The sequence below is a fragment of the Pongo pygmaeus genome, chromosome X (genome assembly GCF_028885625.2).
Source record: "Pongo pygmaeus isolate AG05252 chromosome X, NHGRI_mPonPyg2-v2.0_pri, whole genome shotgun sequence".
In the NCBI taxonomy this organism is placed as follows: Eukaryota; Metazoa; Chordata; class Mammalia; order Primates; family Hominidae; genus Pongo; species Pongo pygmaeus.
In genome coordinates, this window is record NC_072396.2 from 115,624,263 (window position 1) to 115,640,834 (window position 16,572).

A 16,572-nucleotide genomic window follows, 5' to 3' on the forward strand; every position below is an offset into this window, starting at 1 on the left:
TTGCATTGTGGAAGAAACTTTTGGGAATATATTCTACCAAAGCAGAAACTGAGATCCAGAGAGAGGTTGTGGTTTCTCATAGATTATCCAGCTCTTTAGTGGCAAAGCAGGAGTCTCTGAGTCCCTTGACCAAAGCTCTTTTCCACAATTTATTCCTGTGTTGCAGGGCTTGGCAAATGCCCTGGAAAAGGCAGTGCCTTTGAACTCCAGATTGAAACATCAACTCTTCTCTGCGTCTCCAGCCTGCTGGCCTGCCCTGGATTTGCCAGCCCTCACAAACTGTGTGAGCCAATTTCATAAAATAAATCTCTTTATATACATCCTATTGGTCCTGTTTCACAGGAGAACCCTGACCACAAAAAGCCCATATAATAAATATGTTGGGTTTTGTGGTCCTACATTTTCTCTGTTGTATATTTTTTGTCCTTTTTAAAAAACCTATAGTTTGCTGACCTCTGATTTATTGTACTTTGACTAATGGAAAATCAAGTACTTGGCTGGGTGCAGTGGCTCACGCCTGTAATCCCAGCACTTTGGAAGGTCGAGGTGGGCGGATCACCTGAGGTCAGGGGTTTGAGACCAGCCTGGCCAGTACGGTGAAACCTCGTCTCTACTAAAAATGCAAAAATTAGCCAGGTGTGGTGGTAGGCACCTGTAATCCCAGATAGTCGGGAGGCTGAGGCAGGAGAATCGCTTGAACCTGGGAGGCAGGGATTGCAGTGAGCCAGAATCATGCCACTGCACTCCAGCCTGGGCAATAGAGCGAGAATCTGTCAAAAAAGAAAGAAAAGAAAGAAAGAAAAGAAAGAAGGAAAGAAAGAAAGAAAGAAAGAAAGAAAGCAAAGAAAGAAAGAAAGGAAGAAAGAAAGAAAGAAAGAAAGAAAGAAAGAAAGAAAGAAAGAAAGAAAGAAAGAAAGAAAGAAAGAAAGAGAAAGAAAGAAAGAAAGAAGAGAGGGAGGGAGGGAGGGAAGGAAGGAAAGAAGGAAGGAAGGAAGGAAGGAAGGAAGGAAGGAAGGAAGGAAGGAAAATCAGGTTTTCCTTTGTATTCCAAAGGGAAGTTTCCTAGAGACTGTAAACTCTAATCAGCCTTAATTCTTTCTAATTATATTTCAATCTGATTACTCTCGTTTTCTATCTCTCACTAGCTCTGCCTTTTGTATGAAGGTTTCCAGGATCTAGAATCTTCGTGTTTATACTGTATGTGCTACATACACAAACTAGCTACCCCACATCATTCTGTTCTGTTTAAGGCTGGGACTTGACAAGGGCAAGGGCAATGTGGAGCAGATACTGTCATCCTTGAAAGCCACATCCAGCTAGGGGGATGGGAACCTATTGATTGATTTAAACAATTTTTTTTCTTTGCTTGGCAAGATGGGAAGGAGAATGATTGCTGTCTGACCTCAGGTCTCAGCAAGGTCCCTGTGGAGTAGCCAACCTCCATACCACTCGGTGAACTGAACCAGAGCCAGTGCTGTTAAGCTGAGTGGGAATGTGTGTGTGAATTTTTTTAGCTTGCTCAGTAACAGTTATTTCCTCTGGAGTCCAAGTGCCAGCCCCGGACCAAGCCAGAAAAATATCTACAAGCAAAGTGGCAACGTAAAGTAAAACCCCATGAGAGCGTCCCCTCTAAATTCTTATCTTCTATTTACATCAGTTCGTGTCTAATCCCAACCACCACCAGCTTCCAGATAGGGCTTATTGGTAAACTGTTAGGAAACAAACTCTTCAGCAGTCAATGTGACAGCAGTGGTCAGATTCAGAACCCTACTCCAGGGTGGGGTGGCTGTTGCTAAGGAAGATTATGGTTGGGGTTGACATAGAGCTGCCTAAATTAACTACCACTAATATAGACACGGATTAAAACCAGCCCTACCCTCTTTTCTCTGGATGAACTGCAGTAATTCATCCCATTGCTAATCAACTTCCACTCCACCTTCACTCAGCTGCCTTCTGTAGGACCACAGGCTAAATGACAGAAACAGTTTCAGCTTGGAAATGAATGACACCATCCATCATTTCCAGAAGCCTCTCCTGGAAGATGCTGAGGAGGCAGATTTCTATTCCCAACTCTGAATCCACCGAGCCAGAAAAAAATGCCGACTATTGACAGTTCTTTATTACCATGCTTTGTATAGTGGGTAACATATGTTAGAACAAAGGAAGGGGAGAAGTACTCCTTGGTACATCTCAATTAGTAGCTGGTACATCCAAGAAGCTACCGCATTCTTAGACTAAACCTTCAGTGAGTCATACCATTCTTATTCATTGCTTAGCCCATGTGACCTCACAATGCCAGCCCAGAAATCAGATAGCTCTGTATATCCAGGGCTGATTATCTATTAAGTATGGTAGGCAAAGTGCCTAGGGCCCACAGCACTGTTATGGACCCATGAAAAGGGTTTAATTTCTTTGAAAACCAGAAACATAAATAAACTTTAAGGTTGGTAAAAATGCTTTAAAATGTAATATTAATATATACATCTTTATATCAGCACAATGGTAGTTTGTTTTTTAGTGGAGGAAGAGATTCACAAAGGCAAAAGTGCCTAGGGCCCACCAGAAGCATAATGCATTCCTAAGTTTATCAACTATTCCTAAAGATCCAAAATCTAAAGGGTAGGATGACCTGCTAGAGAACTCACACTTCTTTTAATCAGAGAAATCTGGGAAAGCGCAAACATCAATTCCCAGCAGGAGACAAGTCAAACACTTGAAACTCCAAGCAAGGCAAGGCTCCATTCTCTTTGCAAACAGCAAGAGGAAGTTCACGTATCAACTGCCATATTAAATAAACTGTGGAGGCAAATACTGCCAGAGGGAGGCTTTTTATCAAGGCTGTAATGTCTCTGGTGAGTAAGACCAGAAATGTTCTGACATATAAATATTTATATACGACTTCATCAGATGAGACAGCCAATACTTAAAAGAAACAGGGGCACAAGTGTGTGTATGCAGACACAAAGAGACTTAGAGAGGTGCTGGTCTCTGGCTCAAAACCTCTTTTAAGGGATATTATCATGCTGTGCGAGCCATTCAGACCCCTAGGGTCTTCCAAATTATTGCCAGCTGGAGAAGTATGGGCTTGGTGCAATAGAAAGTGTGCAGTCTGTTTAAATGGTAAACACTACTTATGGAAGTTAAGTCTAATTAGTAAACCTGACTGATTCCTCCAGTGAGACTCTGCAGCATGGTGTGGTGAGTGAAAGGAGTGCTTGTTTGTATAGGACTAAATCTATTGTGAAGGTTCTAAACCTGGCAATTGATATTACTTCATCTTTACCACTAAGGCTAGAGAAGCCAGACTTTAATGCCTATGACCAATAGGATTTTCCTAACCTCTTACGACTTTGGGGGACTATTCAAACATCTTCCGGAAAATTTGCCCCTTTTGTTCAATTTCTCCTTTTCCTTCTATAGTTTGTATCAGAGATGGATGCTGTAAAGTCCTGCCCTTACCATGGGTGAATAGGTGTTACCTTTGCAGTGATTGTTGGTACTCTATCAACAAAGCCCTTTTTGATTTAGTTTATAAGCCCTATCAAAATGCAGTGGTGCCTGTTTTCTTTCAATTTAATTATTCCTTTCAGCCTTGAAGGTTTTTCCTTTTCAAGATTCTCTAATTAAAATACAAATAAATACCTGAGGCAAAGACCAGTGATTCCCAAAGTGCATTCTACCATATGGTCATAGATTTATATTTAAGGTTTGGTGTTCAAACAAGTTTGGGGAATACTGGTCTAAACACAAGCAGGTTTCTTTGTAGAGGGATTCTTGGAGTCTTTTTTCCAAGAGGAGACTATACTATGCAATGTTACTAAACTTATTTGACCACAGAATATTTGATCAGACTAGTGTTACATATAGCGTAATTTGAGAAATGTGCTCTAAATTGATAGGAGCTAACATAGTGAGGATTGATTTGTTAGAGCCTTACCAACTAAATCCATGAACTATGATGAAGGCTTTGAGAAAATCAGACTCAGAAAATGTCTGATCTATCTGAGTTAGGGCTTTAAGTGATAAGATAAGACAAGAGCACACACTTGGACTAAGGGCTAGCTCTATATGTTATAGTGTATACATGACATAAGTAAGTTACACGGGACATTTTAGCAACCAACTACATATAAAACAAGAGCTAGCAAAGAGAAAATGGGACACTGGACAGACTAGTTTTGATAGATCTGGAGCATGGGAAGCTGCCAAGAAACAGATCCAACAGCCTGACCCAGTCATAGCTCCATCTGCCTAGTCACCTCTGAGAGTCTTTATGAGCCAAGGTTTGCCCTCTGGTCTACTGGAGAATTTTGCTTTCTGTTCCCAGCAATAAGGACTATTCAAATCATCTGGATTTTATTGATTTACTATCCTAAATCTTTATCTGAAACAGACCCTGTCTGCTACATTTGACACAGCTGCCCGCACCTGCCTTTTAGTGTTCTCTGGATCCATCTTCATCTAGTTCTCCATGGTTTTCTCTAGCAATTCCCGGGCTCTTATGCCTACCCACCCATTTAACGCAAATATCTACAGGGCCTTTTCCTTGGACAATTTCTCACATGCACCCTTGGTAAGCTCATCTACTTACTTGATTTTAACTACCATTGTTTGAAGATTACTCCCAAGCCTATATCTCTAGCCAAGACTTCTCTCTTGAGTTCCAGATCCATATCTGTCACTTTCTCCTTCTGGAGTCTCCACTTAGATGTAGCAAAGTACCCCAAGTTCAATGCGTCTAAACCCCATAGCCAGGTGTGGTGAGACACGCTTGTAGTCCCAGCTACTCAGGAGGCTAAAGCGGAAGGATCACTTGAGCCCCAGAGTTTGAAGCATCAGTGAGAAAGGATCATGCCACTGCACTCCAGCCTGGGCGACAGAGCAAGATTCTGTCAATACATAAATAAATAACCCTACTTCTTGCCCTGGCTTTCCCTGCCTCAGTGAGTGGCCCCACCGTCCACCCACATAACTGAACCATAAACCTCAGAGTCACCTGAGTCCTCCAATTCCCTCACTTGTGGTAGGCAGAATTCTAAGAATGACCCTTCAATGACCCTGACCTTTGTATATTCTCCTCTCTTTGAATTATAATTATGAGTTGCCATTCCCATGATTATGTTATGTTTCATGGCAAAAGGGCTTTTTTATGTAATTAATGTTACTAAATTAGTTAACTTTGGGTTAATCAAAGGGAAGATTATCCAGCTGGGACCAATTTAATCACATGACCCCATTAAAAGCAGAGAATTTGCTGAGGCTGGTGGCAGAAAAGGAAATCAGAGAGATTCTAAGCATGAGAACAATCTGATGTACGTTGTTGGCTTGAAAATGGAAGGGGACATGTGAGAAGAATGTGGGTAACCTTTAGAAGCTGAAAACATTTCTCAGCTGACATCTAAGAAGGACATGGGAATTGAAATCTGCCCCAAACCTGAACAAGCATGGAACCAGACTCATTCCCAGAGCCTCCAGATAAAAGCCTATCTTACCTGACACCTTGACTTCAGCCTTGTGAGGCCGTAAGCAGAGAATCTAGTCAAGCCTTCTTTAACTCTGACCTACAGAAATGTGACATAATAAATGAATGTTGTTCTAAGCTGCTATGTTTGTGGTAACTTACTACACAGCAATAGACAATTAATACACCCTCAAATTCAATTAATCACTAAGTTCTCCAGTTTCTACCTCATAAATATTTCTTGGCTTTGTTTTCTCCTTTTTTATTTCCACTACTGCTGCCTTGATTTAGATCCTTCTATTCTCTTGCCTGTACTACCACACAGCCTCTATCTGGACTCTCTACTAGTTTTGTCTTCCCGAAATTCAAAACAACAATGACCTACTCAAACTGCATATCTGATCATATAATTCCCCTGCTTAAAATCCTTCAGTGGGGCCTGGCACAGTGGCTAACACCTGTAATCCCAGCACTTTGGGAGGCTGAGGCGGGCAGATCACTTGAGCTCAGGAGTTTGAGACCAGCCTGGCCGACATGGTGAGATCCTGTCTCTACAAAAAATACAAAAATTAGCTGGATGTGGTGGTCCATGCCTGTAGTCCCAGCTACTCAAGAAGCTGAGGCTGAGGTGGGAAACTCGCTTGAGGCCAGGAGGATGAGGCTGCAGTGAGCCAAAATCATGCCACTGCATTCCAGTCTGGGCAATAGTGATACCCTGCTAAAAAAAAAAAAAAAAAAAAAAAAAATCCTTCACTGGCTTCTGTTAACACATGGTAACAATCAAGTTCTGATACGGTTTGGCTCTGTGCCCCCACCCAAATTTCATGTTGAATTGTAATTCCCAATTTTGGAGGTGGGACCTGGTGGGAGGTGATTGAATCATGGGGACAGATTTTTCCCATGCTTTTCTCATGATACTGAGTGAGTTCTCATGAGATCTGACGGTTTACAAGCATTTGGCACTTCCCCATTCCTCTCTCTCTCCTGCCACCATGTGAAGAAGGTCCTTGCTTCCTCTTCACCTTCTGTCATGATTGTTAGTTTCCTGAGGCCTTCCAGTCATGCTTCCTATTAAGCCTGTGGAACTGTGAGTCAATCAAACCACTTTTTTTTCATAAATTACCCAGTCTCAGATAGTTCTTTATAGCAGTGTGAAAATGGACTAATACCAGTTCCTTAACACAGTTTACAAGGTCATTGCTAAATATTGCTTTTGCCTTCCTTTCAGCTTCATCTTCTGCTGTGTCTGCCCAGCACCTTACCTGTAATGCAGAGTTTCTCAACTACTATAGACATGTGGGGCCAGATCACTCCTTTTTTGTGGGGGGAAGCGCTGTTCTGTGCAGTGTAAGATGTTCAGCAGCATCCCTGGCCTATACCAACTAGATGTCAGCAGCACCCTTTCCCTAGTTGTGACAACCAAAAATACATCTACCAAGTGTCCCCTGGACAGCAAATTGTCCTGGTTGATGACAACTGGGCTAATGATGAAGACCTGCTGTGGCTCCCTACACCCAAGTTGTTTTTTATCTCATGAGCTAACATCACAAGACCTGAAGAGGGTAGAATATGTGGTATCGATTATAAAAGTATTCTAAATCTAGGAAAAATTGATAGACTGGAATTCTGGAAGCTCCTTTTTCTGTTCCTTTTTCAAAATAAGAAACTTTGGTGGTTTGGGGGAGAATCTGTGACCCACTGGATTGAAGGTCCCAACTGTTTAGAATGCATCTTTGATTCTGGAAAGTTAGGAGGGCCAAGGTAGGACTCAGATTAAAAAGAACAAGAAAATATCTTCTTAGGATTTGTTCTAGCTTTAAGAGAAGTTAATAAAGAAACCCTCATGTTTCCTTCTATATTGTTTAGGAAAGAACTCTGGGGGACAAATATCTACATAGAAAAAAAAGACTGTGAATTTCTTTGTTTGGAGCATGCCTTGGGGTACATATTTTAGAAATATGAGTTTGGTGGTTAGGGGACAGAACATCAAGAAACCTCAACACCCAGCAATTCTATTACTAGATATATATTCAAGAGAAATGAAAATATATGTCTATACCTAAATCATGCACAAATGTTTATAGCAGCATTATTAATAGGCAAAAGATGGAGCAACCCAAATGTTCATCAACAAATGAATGGATAAATACAATGTGGTATATCCATACAATGGAGTACTATTCAGCCATAAAAAAAGAACAAAGTACAGATGGATACATGACAGAACATGGATGACCCTTGAAAATATTATGCTAAGTGAAAGAAGCTAGTCACTTAGCGTATATGTATGAATCATAAAATATGATTCATTTATACAAAATGTTCAGAAAAGGCAAATCTATAGAACACTATGAAGTAGATTAGTGGTTGCTTAGGGCTGTGGGGGATAGAGGGTAGGAGAGGTAATAAACATATTCTAAAATTGACTTTGGTGATGGTCATACATATCTGTGAGCATATTAAAATCATTGAACTGTACACTTTGAATAAGCAAAATATGTGATATGTGAATTATATCTCAAGATATTACAAAAGAAAATAACCCCAACAATTTTGGACGTCTCCTTACTCCCCTCCCCCAATGCTGTTTAGCATCACCAGAAGCGTATAGGATATTTGACAGGGAAGTTCAGATAGGTCTGGGTGGGAACTCTAGGAGTCTAGAACATGGCGGGGACACTGTCAAGGAATAATAGCCCATTTTAGCCTCTCCTATCAAGACCCCTTTTTTCCCTACAAAATAAGACTAAGCCAGCCTTACTGATACAGCCTTAGAGTATTGTAGAGTACTTGTATTGTAGAGTATTGTAGAGTAGAGTATTGTTCCACAACATCTGTATAGGAGAAGCTCCCATGTTATATTAGTTCACACCCACAGTTCTTAGAAATTCTAAAAACCTTCAGAGGACTTGGCTATATGAAGCACTGTTCATATTTAATTTAAATTAAGAAAACTGCCTTATCTTTTCTTTTCAACAAATAGTGCTAGAAAAATCAGATATCTATGTGCCCCTCCCCCAAAAGAACCTTGACTCTTATCCTGTACACAAAAATTAACACAAAATGGATCAGAGATTTAAATCTAAGAGCTAAAAATATAAAACTTCTAAAAGAACACATGGGAGAAAATTTTTGAGATGTTGGGTTAGGTAAAGATTTCTTAGATATGACCCCAAGGTATAATGCATAGAAGAAAAATTAATAAATCAGACTTCATCAAAATGAAAACTTTTTTCTCTTGAAAAATTAAGAAAACCATTAAGAAAATGAAGACATGCTACAGACTAGCAGAAAATACTTGCAAATCACATATGTGACAAAGGACTGGTATCTAGAATATATAGAGAACTCTTACAACTCATTAATAAGAAGCCTAATAACTCAATTAAAGAATGGGAAAATGGCCTGAATAGACATTTTTCCAAAGAAGATATACAATTGTCCAATAAGCATGTGAAAATATGTGTGATATCATTAGTCACTAGGGAAACGCAAACAAATCAAGAAAAACCACAATCAGATACCACTTCACACCCACTAGGATGGATCTAATAAAAAAAATAAAAGATAACAAGTGTTGGTGAGGATGTGAAGAAACTGGAACTCTCATACATTACTAATAAGGATGGAGAATGGTGCAGCCACTTTGGAAAACCATTTGACAGTTTCATAAAATTTTAAACACACTATACAGCCCAGCAATACCATTTTGAGATATTTACCCAAGATAAATGAAGACATATATCTACATAAAAATCTGTACATGAATGTTCATAGTAGCATTATCACAATAGCCAAAAGATAGAAACAACCCAAATGTCCATTAATAGATAAATGACTAAATACAGTGTGGTAAATCCATACAATAGAATGTTATTCACACATAAAAGAAATGAAGTACCAATATATGCTACAACATGAATGAACCTTGAAAACATTATGCTAAGTCAGGCAGGCCAGGCGCAAAAAGCCACATGATTCCATTATTATTAAATGTCATGAATAAGACAATCCATAGAGCAAAAAGTAGATAAGTGATTGTTTAGGGATGGGGAAGTGGAATCGGAGAACTAGAGGGCAATGTCTAAAGGGCACAGCATTTCTTTTTGGGGTAATGAAAATATTCTAAAATTGATTGTGGTGATGGATGCAGACCTCTGTGAATATACTAAAAGCTGTTGAATTTTATACTTAAAATGAGTGAAATATATAATGTGGGGATTATATTTCAATAAAGCTGTTTTTAAAAACTGTTTTTGGAGACAATGCTTTTTCTCCCACTTTGAGGGAATGACAATAATGAAACAGATGAAAATAAAGAACTAAGAATAAGAAGACTGTTGCTTCAACAGTTTTAAATGGAACAGCCTGCATCCCTGGATAGATCAATCCCCACTTGATGAATCTCTTCAGTCTACTCAAGAAATAGCAAGGCATTTAGCACCAGTGCTAACCACCCCCATTAGCAATAATCCTTCCCTAGCACTGAAAATAGCACCACTGTGATAGAAATAGCTTAATAATGGCACTGTCAAACACTTGCCACAATTTTAGCAGGCTGGCTTTTGTCTTGCTTTGTTTTGTGAGCCCTCTGCCTTTTGCTCCTTATACCATCCAGAGTGTAAAGAAAAGGGGGTCAAACGAAAATTACAAGTTTGAAAATATTCTTTGGTGATGTCATCGCAGGCAGCAAGAAAGATCTGGATATAAGAATTATACAAATACCTTTTAGACGCCATCCTGGAAAGCAATGTATCCACCAAAGTAAGTACTACATCACATTGGCAATCCTTAGGAGCACAGAGAGGTAGAGTACATTCAGAAGAGTTAAAACATGTCTAGACAGAACCAACACTATGAGGTGGATACTCTGTTATTGTGGAACTAGAAGGACTCTTACAGGTCATATACTAAGGCTCCTTAAAAAATTAAGGCCCAAAAAGAGATGTGATTGGCTCCACATTACATAGCTAGGGAAGAACAGAGTGAAGACGAAAACTCAGGCCTCTGAATCCCAGCATAGGGCTCTTTCCACTTGCTGAATGCTAGACAGCGACAGACTAGTCAGCACAAGAGACTGGAATTCTATGCCAAAGCTTTTGATTGAATTGGCCAAGTCACACCTCTGTCACTGCTCAGAGCCAGGAGCATCTCAACAACAATAAAACTCTAAGAGGATAAATTACTGAAGAAATAACTGATCACCAGGCTACACTTAGTCTTTTCTTTCCAGAAGGGCAGTATATTTGATGTTTGGCCACTCTTTTAAAGTGTGAAATCTACCACCACATATGAGATGGTAGTTTGCAAACTGTCTCCTTTCACAGAGTCCAGCCTGGCTTTTCACCTTTGTTCTATTTCACTTCATGCTCAAGCCAATCCTCCCAAAGCCTTTCTCTAGGAACCTCTGAAAGGTTGGGGAAGGAGAATTTTGGTAATAAAAACATCAACTTTCCAGCCTTGATCTTCTCAAGTGAAGGCCAGTGATAAATGACCTCCCTCTTGGGGCATAATTTATGGCCACGTGGCCTTTTCTAACGAGCCCAATGTTGACTGACAGGGTCATAACACTAGGAGAAGAGAGAGGTTGGCTCTGAGAGAGCTGGAGGCCAGGGAGTATAAATAAGATCAGATATTACTGGGGAAAGCAGAGATAACAGAGGAGAGAAAGACTGGCTATGTAGGCAAAGGAAAAACACACCTACCTTGGTAAGTGCACTCAACATTTCCAAGGTTAAATCCAATCTGTTTTGCTGTGTTTCCTGCAATTGCCTTTGTGCTTACAGCACCCAGTTCTGTTGTATGGCAACGTGGAAAGGGCAAGTCTTTCCTAGAATACTAAGCAGCAATTGAAACATCCCTCATGCTCTCATCTGTGTATTATGCATCAACCATTTCGTTAAAACCCCTGTACTAGTTTCCAAGGCTATGGATAATCTCGGAATCGGCTTAAACCTCTCCTCTGTTATTCTGAGACCTGTAATCCCAGATCCAAGTAGTCTGTGCTATAAAGGTACAGACAAAAACATAAAATAAATCCATCCAATTGAAAATTGGCCTAACAAAGATAGAACAAGCACTAAAGGCCATACTTCTGTCTTAGGCATGTATATTGAGGCAATAGCAAATCTTTACTTGCACAGATTCTGGGTGTGGACAAAACTGAATCTAGAGATGTCAATCAGTGTAGCATGAAAATGGATGTTGTGAAGACCAGCTGCACCCCTGTGTATGGTGCCAAAAAGCTGGAAGTCTATTATTAAAGCTCTGCAATTAATTTTAAGGCCAGAACATGTATCTATTAAACTACTACTATCATGTGAACCAGAAATTTGGGTCCCAGTTTTTATGTATCCATCACTTTTATGCATGAAAGTCAATGTGTACTTTAGTTATGGAAATTAATAATTGGATAATTTTGTCAACACTCCACAACCACTCCAGCTGCCAAGGAATCAAAAGAACAATTTTCATCTGCAAGTGAACTAATATGCATCACCATCCAATCCTCTATCATCTCCTCTTTGACCTCCTAGAAGTCCATTTTAATCCCTGGGAGTAGCCAGAGCCCTACCAACTACTTCTTATATCATTAATAACTTCTTATTGAGGTGAGGAATCAATTGGGGTGTCTTCCTACTAGTGGTGGTTGGCTTTCCTGTCTACACAGACCACAAATATCTCAGAGGCAAGAGGTCAGGAAACCAAACTTCTATAACATCAAACATAAGCCCTAGAAAGATAAAGGGCTCTAAAAGACACATTCAAACAAAATAAAAACAGAGAGGAAGAAATGAGCCATGTCTGCAGATTGCTTGTCAATCAGTGTAAGCCAATCAGTCAAATGATACACACAATTACAGAAGCAACAATAAATTTGCAATAACCAACTGGGCTCTTTTAGCTGATCATTATTTATATGAAGAGGGAAAACCATTTGGTTTGGTCGATTTGGAATCCAGTTATAGTTAACACTGAAATCAAGCGATGGCCTTGATTTCATGAATAAATCATTCCATAACAAATAGCCTTGACCATACTTTGTTCTTTACAACTAAGTGCCTTGTGTCACGTGTAGCCAAAAACATGCATTGGAATCTCATCCAAGCAAGTCAAGCTATTGCAATACATGTGACTTCAGCCTCCACAAAAAAGATTATATTCGCAAGCAGTACGAATACCCACTAATAATCAAAGTGATTGACAGGTGTTAACTTTAGTGCTGTCATCACCAGACCTGGGAAATGAGCTGAGCTCCAAAATTTTGAATTTGGCATCAACTTTCACTATACCCAGCATCTATTTTGTAATTAGTAGGTTTGTCCATGTACCCCCAAATTTTATTTAATGTCCTTGCTGTAACAAAACAACGTTTAATTTGTCACCCTGTGCATACCAATATTACCATTAAAGTTACGGTAGTTAGTTCTTAATCATCGGTGTTTTATGTAAACAACATTTTCCAGTGCACTCTGTGCATGTGTGTGTTTGTGTGTATGTGTATATCTACATATATGTGTGTGTATATACATACATATACATATATGTATGTGTGGGTATGTGTGTGTGTATATTTCATTAAAATATTTGTGGTTAAGTAGGATTGGGATGGATTTCCTTGCTGTAGAACTTCTCAGAGCATTCAATGTGTCAATGAGCACTGTGAATCTCTAAGAATGGCACACAATTTGCAGCATTTTACTGCAAATAAGGCAAACCTTATTTGCCCACAGAATTCTCTTTGAAGAGCTTTTTGGGGTGGGGACATGGAGACATTTCTCCTTAGAATGTATTTAGGGAAATGTTGCTTTAAATGTCTGCCCTCAGTGACTTCCAAGTAAACCACCAGATAGAAGCCACCTGGTGGAATATGCACTTCTTTGGAAGCCCCCTATCTCTTCTGAAAGACCTAAGGATAATGTCTGGGGAATTGAAAGAAGGGTCCTCAAAACATCTACCTGGGAATCTATCTGAGAATCTGTTTATGTCAGTTCATTCAATCAACAAACATTTATAGAGCATCAATAATATACCAGGAGCTGAGCATTAATTAAAAAAAAAAAAAAAGGTTTGGATTGCTTTTACCCTCCTTAGTAGAGACAGAAATTTTCAAAGATAAAGTGATATTTGAACCAGGTCTTATAAGATGACCTCCAGCAGTCAGGGTGGGCAGAGGAAGACATTTTAAAGAAAGGGAACGTATATACAGAGGTACAGATGCCTGAAAGGGCATTGTTCAGACCCACTGGGCACCACTCTATTTCTCTATATGAATGTCATATCATATACTGGTATTTTGTAATGTGTCCCCCAAAGAAAGGGAACTGATGCTTAAAGGAGTTTGAGAGAGCTTACCACTCTGCATGGCCTGCTGTAGGACAAAACCCTATGCATCACTGGACTGGAGCTTGCTTCCCTAGGAGATGGAGGTGTCCCTTTATACATTATTTGGAACAAAAGCAGAATGCCAAGGCATGATATACATTCACAAATGTTGGAAATTTATAATAAGAATGATAGAGATAAAGTAGGGGGAAGAGGCTAGGCATGGTGGCTCATGCTTATAATTCTAGCACTTTGGAAGTCCAAGGTGGGCGGATTGCCTTAGCTTAGGAGTTCGAGACCATCCTGGGCAACACAGTGAAAACCGGTTTCTACTAAAACACAAAAAAATTAGCCGGGTGTTGCAGCGTGTGTCTGTAGTCCCAGCTATTTGGGAGGCTGAGGCAGGAGAATTGCTTGAACTCAGGAAGCAGAGGTTGCAGTCAGCCGAATTCACACCACTGCACTCCAGCCTGGGTGACAGAGTGAGACTCTGTCTCCAAAAGTAAATAAATAAATTAATTAAGTAGGGGAAAGAGAGCTAACATTTATTAATATATGAAAATTGCCATAAATCTCATTTAACGATGAATTGTATGCATATATATATATATCCATGTGTCAATTTACAGAGTGCTTTTATATCCATTATTTGATTTGATCCTCATAAGAGTCCTGTGAGCATGGTCAGGGCAGGTGTGATCAGTCCTTTTGTACAGAGGAGGAGTGTGAGGTTCAGGACAGTTAAGTGGTTAAGTGACAATATCGGGACTAAAGTCCAAATCTTCTTAATCCCAGTCTTATGTTTTTGATTTGCGTATTCCTATACTACTTCAGAAGGCTGAAGGCACAAGGAATCAGATTTATGCCTAATATAAAAAAACTCTAAAAATCACAGCTGTTGAACAGTGAAATAGGCTGTCTTATAGTCTTATAGAGTGATTGTAGAGGATATCCATGCCTTAGGTGGAAGATTAAATGTCATGGCTTCTAAAGTCATTCTCAACTCTGTGATCCAATGATTCTAAACTTTCTATGTCCTATTTCTCTGAGATGAGGCTTTGGCAATCAGGCCTATACTTAAACAGCTCCTGTTTATTACATACATGGTGCTTAGAAGATAGACACTCTTAGAGAAATGCTTGGGAATTGGAGATTTTCTCAACATCACAGACAAACCCATTGCTTCAGTACAACAAACACAAGTCAGGTATAACCAATGCGTCCAGGTAGCTCTCAGATCGCAAAATGATGGGAAACAAAAGCCAAATATTTCTCAAAATTGCGAAGTACACAGTACCTGGGTGAGTTTTCCCTGAAACTTAAAATCTTGGAGCACACATAATTATCAGAAATTATAGGAGGAGGCACAGGTCTGCATTTGAACACTCATCAGTAACTTTGATATATAGTGAATCCACCTTTTAAGAATACCTTTTCTATACAGTTGTTTAAACACCAAAGGTATTTTAAGAGGTAGAATATATGGACTGATACTAATCCACACTTGTCTTTTCTGATGGGAGACCAGGATTCTCTTTAGAGCCAACAGAACCAGCCACTGTTCCAATTCCCTTGGAACATTTTTGTTGTATATTTACAGCTCCCTATGCTCAAGAGAATGGTGCATCTGTCTGATGGAGATGCCTGGCTGCATTCTTTCCCAGATATTAATATAGGTGGCACTTTAGTAGTATAACCAATGACATAAAGAACCTGATTTGGAGGGGGAACAGATGGCAGCATCTTTCTTGGGCTAATTTTAGGATCCTGAAATAATCCCTTTCTCACATAAACCATCAGTGGAACCAAATTAAGACAGCTATGTCATATGGAAAAGAGAAAGAGAATAAATATGGTTTAGTGTGAGGCAAAGACAACGAGCCAGAGGCTTCAGTGTTTTCCCCGTATCTGACTTCTTTCAGAGCATATGAAGGTCACTTCAACTTCCTTTTATCAAAATAGATGCTGAGCACCAATGTGAGGGTATCTAAAAAGTAATGAATGGGCAAATATCATTTTCAATCACGTGTATTGAGCAATGAAGTTTGCACCATATAATAGCTAAATTCATATTCATAAGAATTCATAGAACCTAGGTTCTAACACATCTTTCATAGCAGATAAGGAAGCTGAGGCTAAGTGACCATTCTGCATGGTAAATCAGAAGCAGATTGAATTTCAGAGCCTCAGATTCCTGATTCATTGCTTTGCCTGCTAAAAATACCTTTTCTCCTAATGAAACATATAATATCAGGTTGTGATGATGAGATGTGGAGGAAGAGTCCGTCAACAAGAAATGATATTTTAGGTATAACATGATCATCTAAGAATTTAGAAAAAATGGGAAAAGTACTTTGAAAAAGTACCTACCTGTTTTCCATCCAGAGTGTAGAGTTTTTTGACAACCCCGGTCTCCAGTTTGATGGCTTCTGTGATATCAGTGAGGACTTGCTCAAAAGAGTGGGCTGTCTTCTTGTTCAGAAGCACACGCACAGCCTTCCGAGGCTTCACCCCACTGCGGATGATGGTAACCAGCTTGGGGCGCACAAAGTCCTTGTTCTCCCTGGCCTGTGCACTGTTGCTGCTAGCCAAGGACTGGGGGGCTTTCATATTGGCAGATGTTTTTACGTTGACAGACCAGTTGGGATTGACATTCTTGGTGTACTCCACCTTTTTAAAGAAGTTGTCTGAGGAACAGACATAGCTTTCCCCTAAGGCAAGAAATAAGTGATTAGGTGATTAGTTTAATAGCAGATATATGGATTATTCTAACCAAACTAATACAC

General features: G+C 39.7%; 1 protein-coding gene across 10 annotated transcripts in view; it reads right to left on the minus strand.

Annotated features, from left to right (window-relative positions):
- Nucleotides 1-16,572, minus strand: part of DCX (doublecortin) — a 117,557-nt gene that overhangs the window by 90,260 nt on the left and 10,725 nt on the right. For all 10 annotated transcript variants that reach the window (XM_063660026.1, XM_063660023.1, XM_063660025.1 and 7 more), the window contains exon 3: nt 16,157-16,497. In XM_063660026.1, the coding sequence (XP_063516096.1) occupies nt 16,157-16,497 (341 nt within the window). The remainder of the gene's footprint in view (nt 1-16,156; nt 16,498-16,572) is intronic.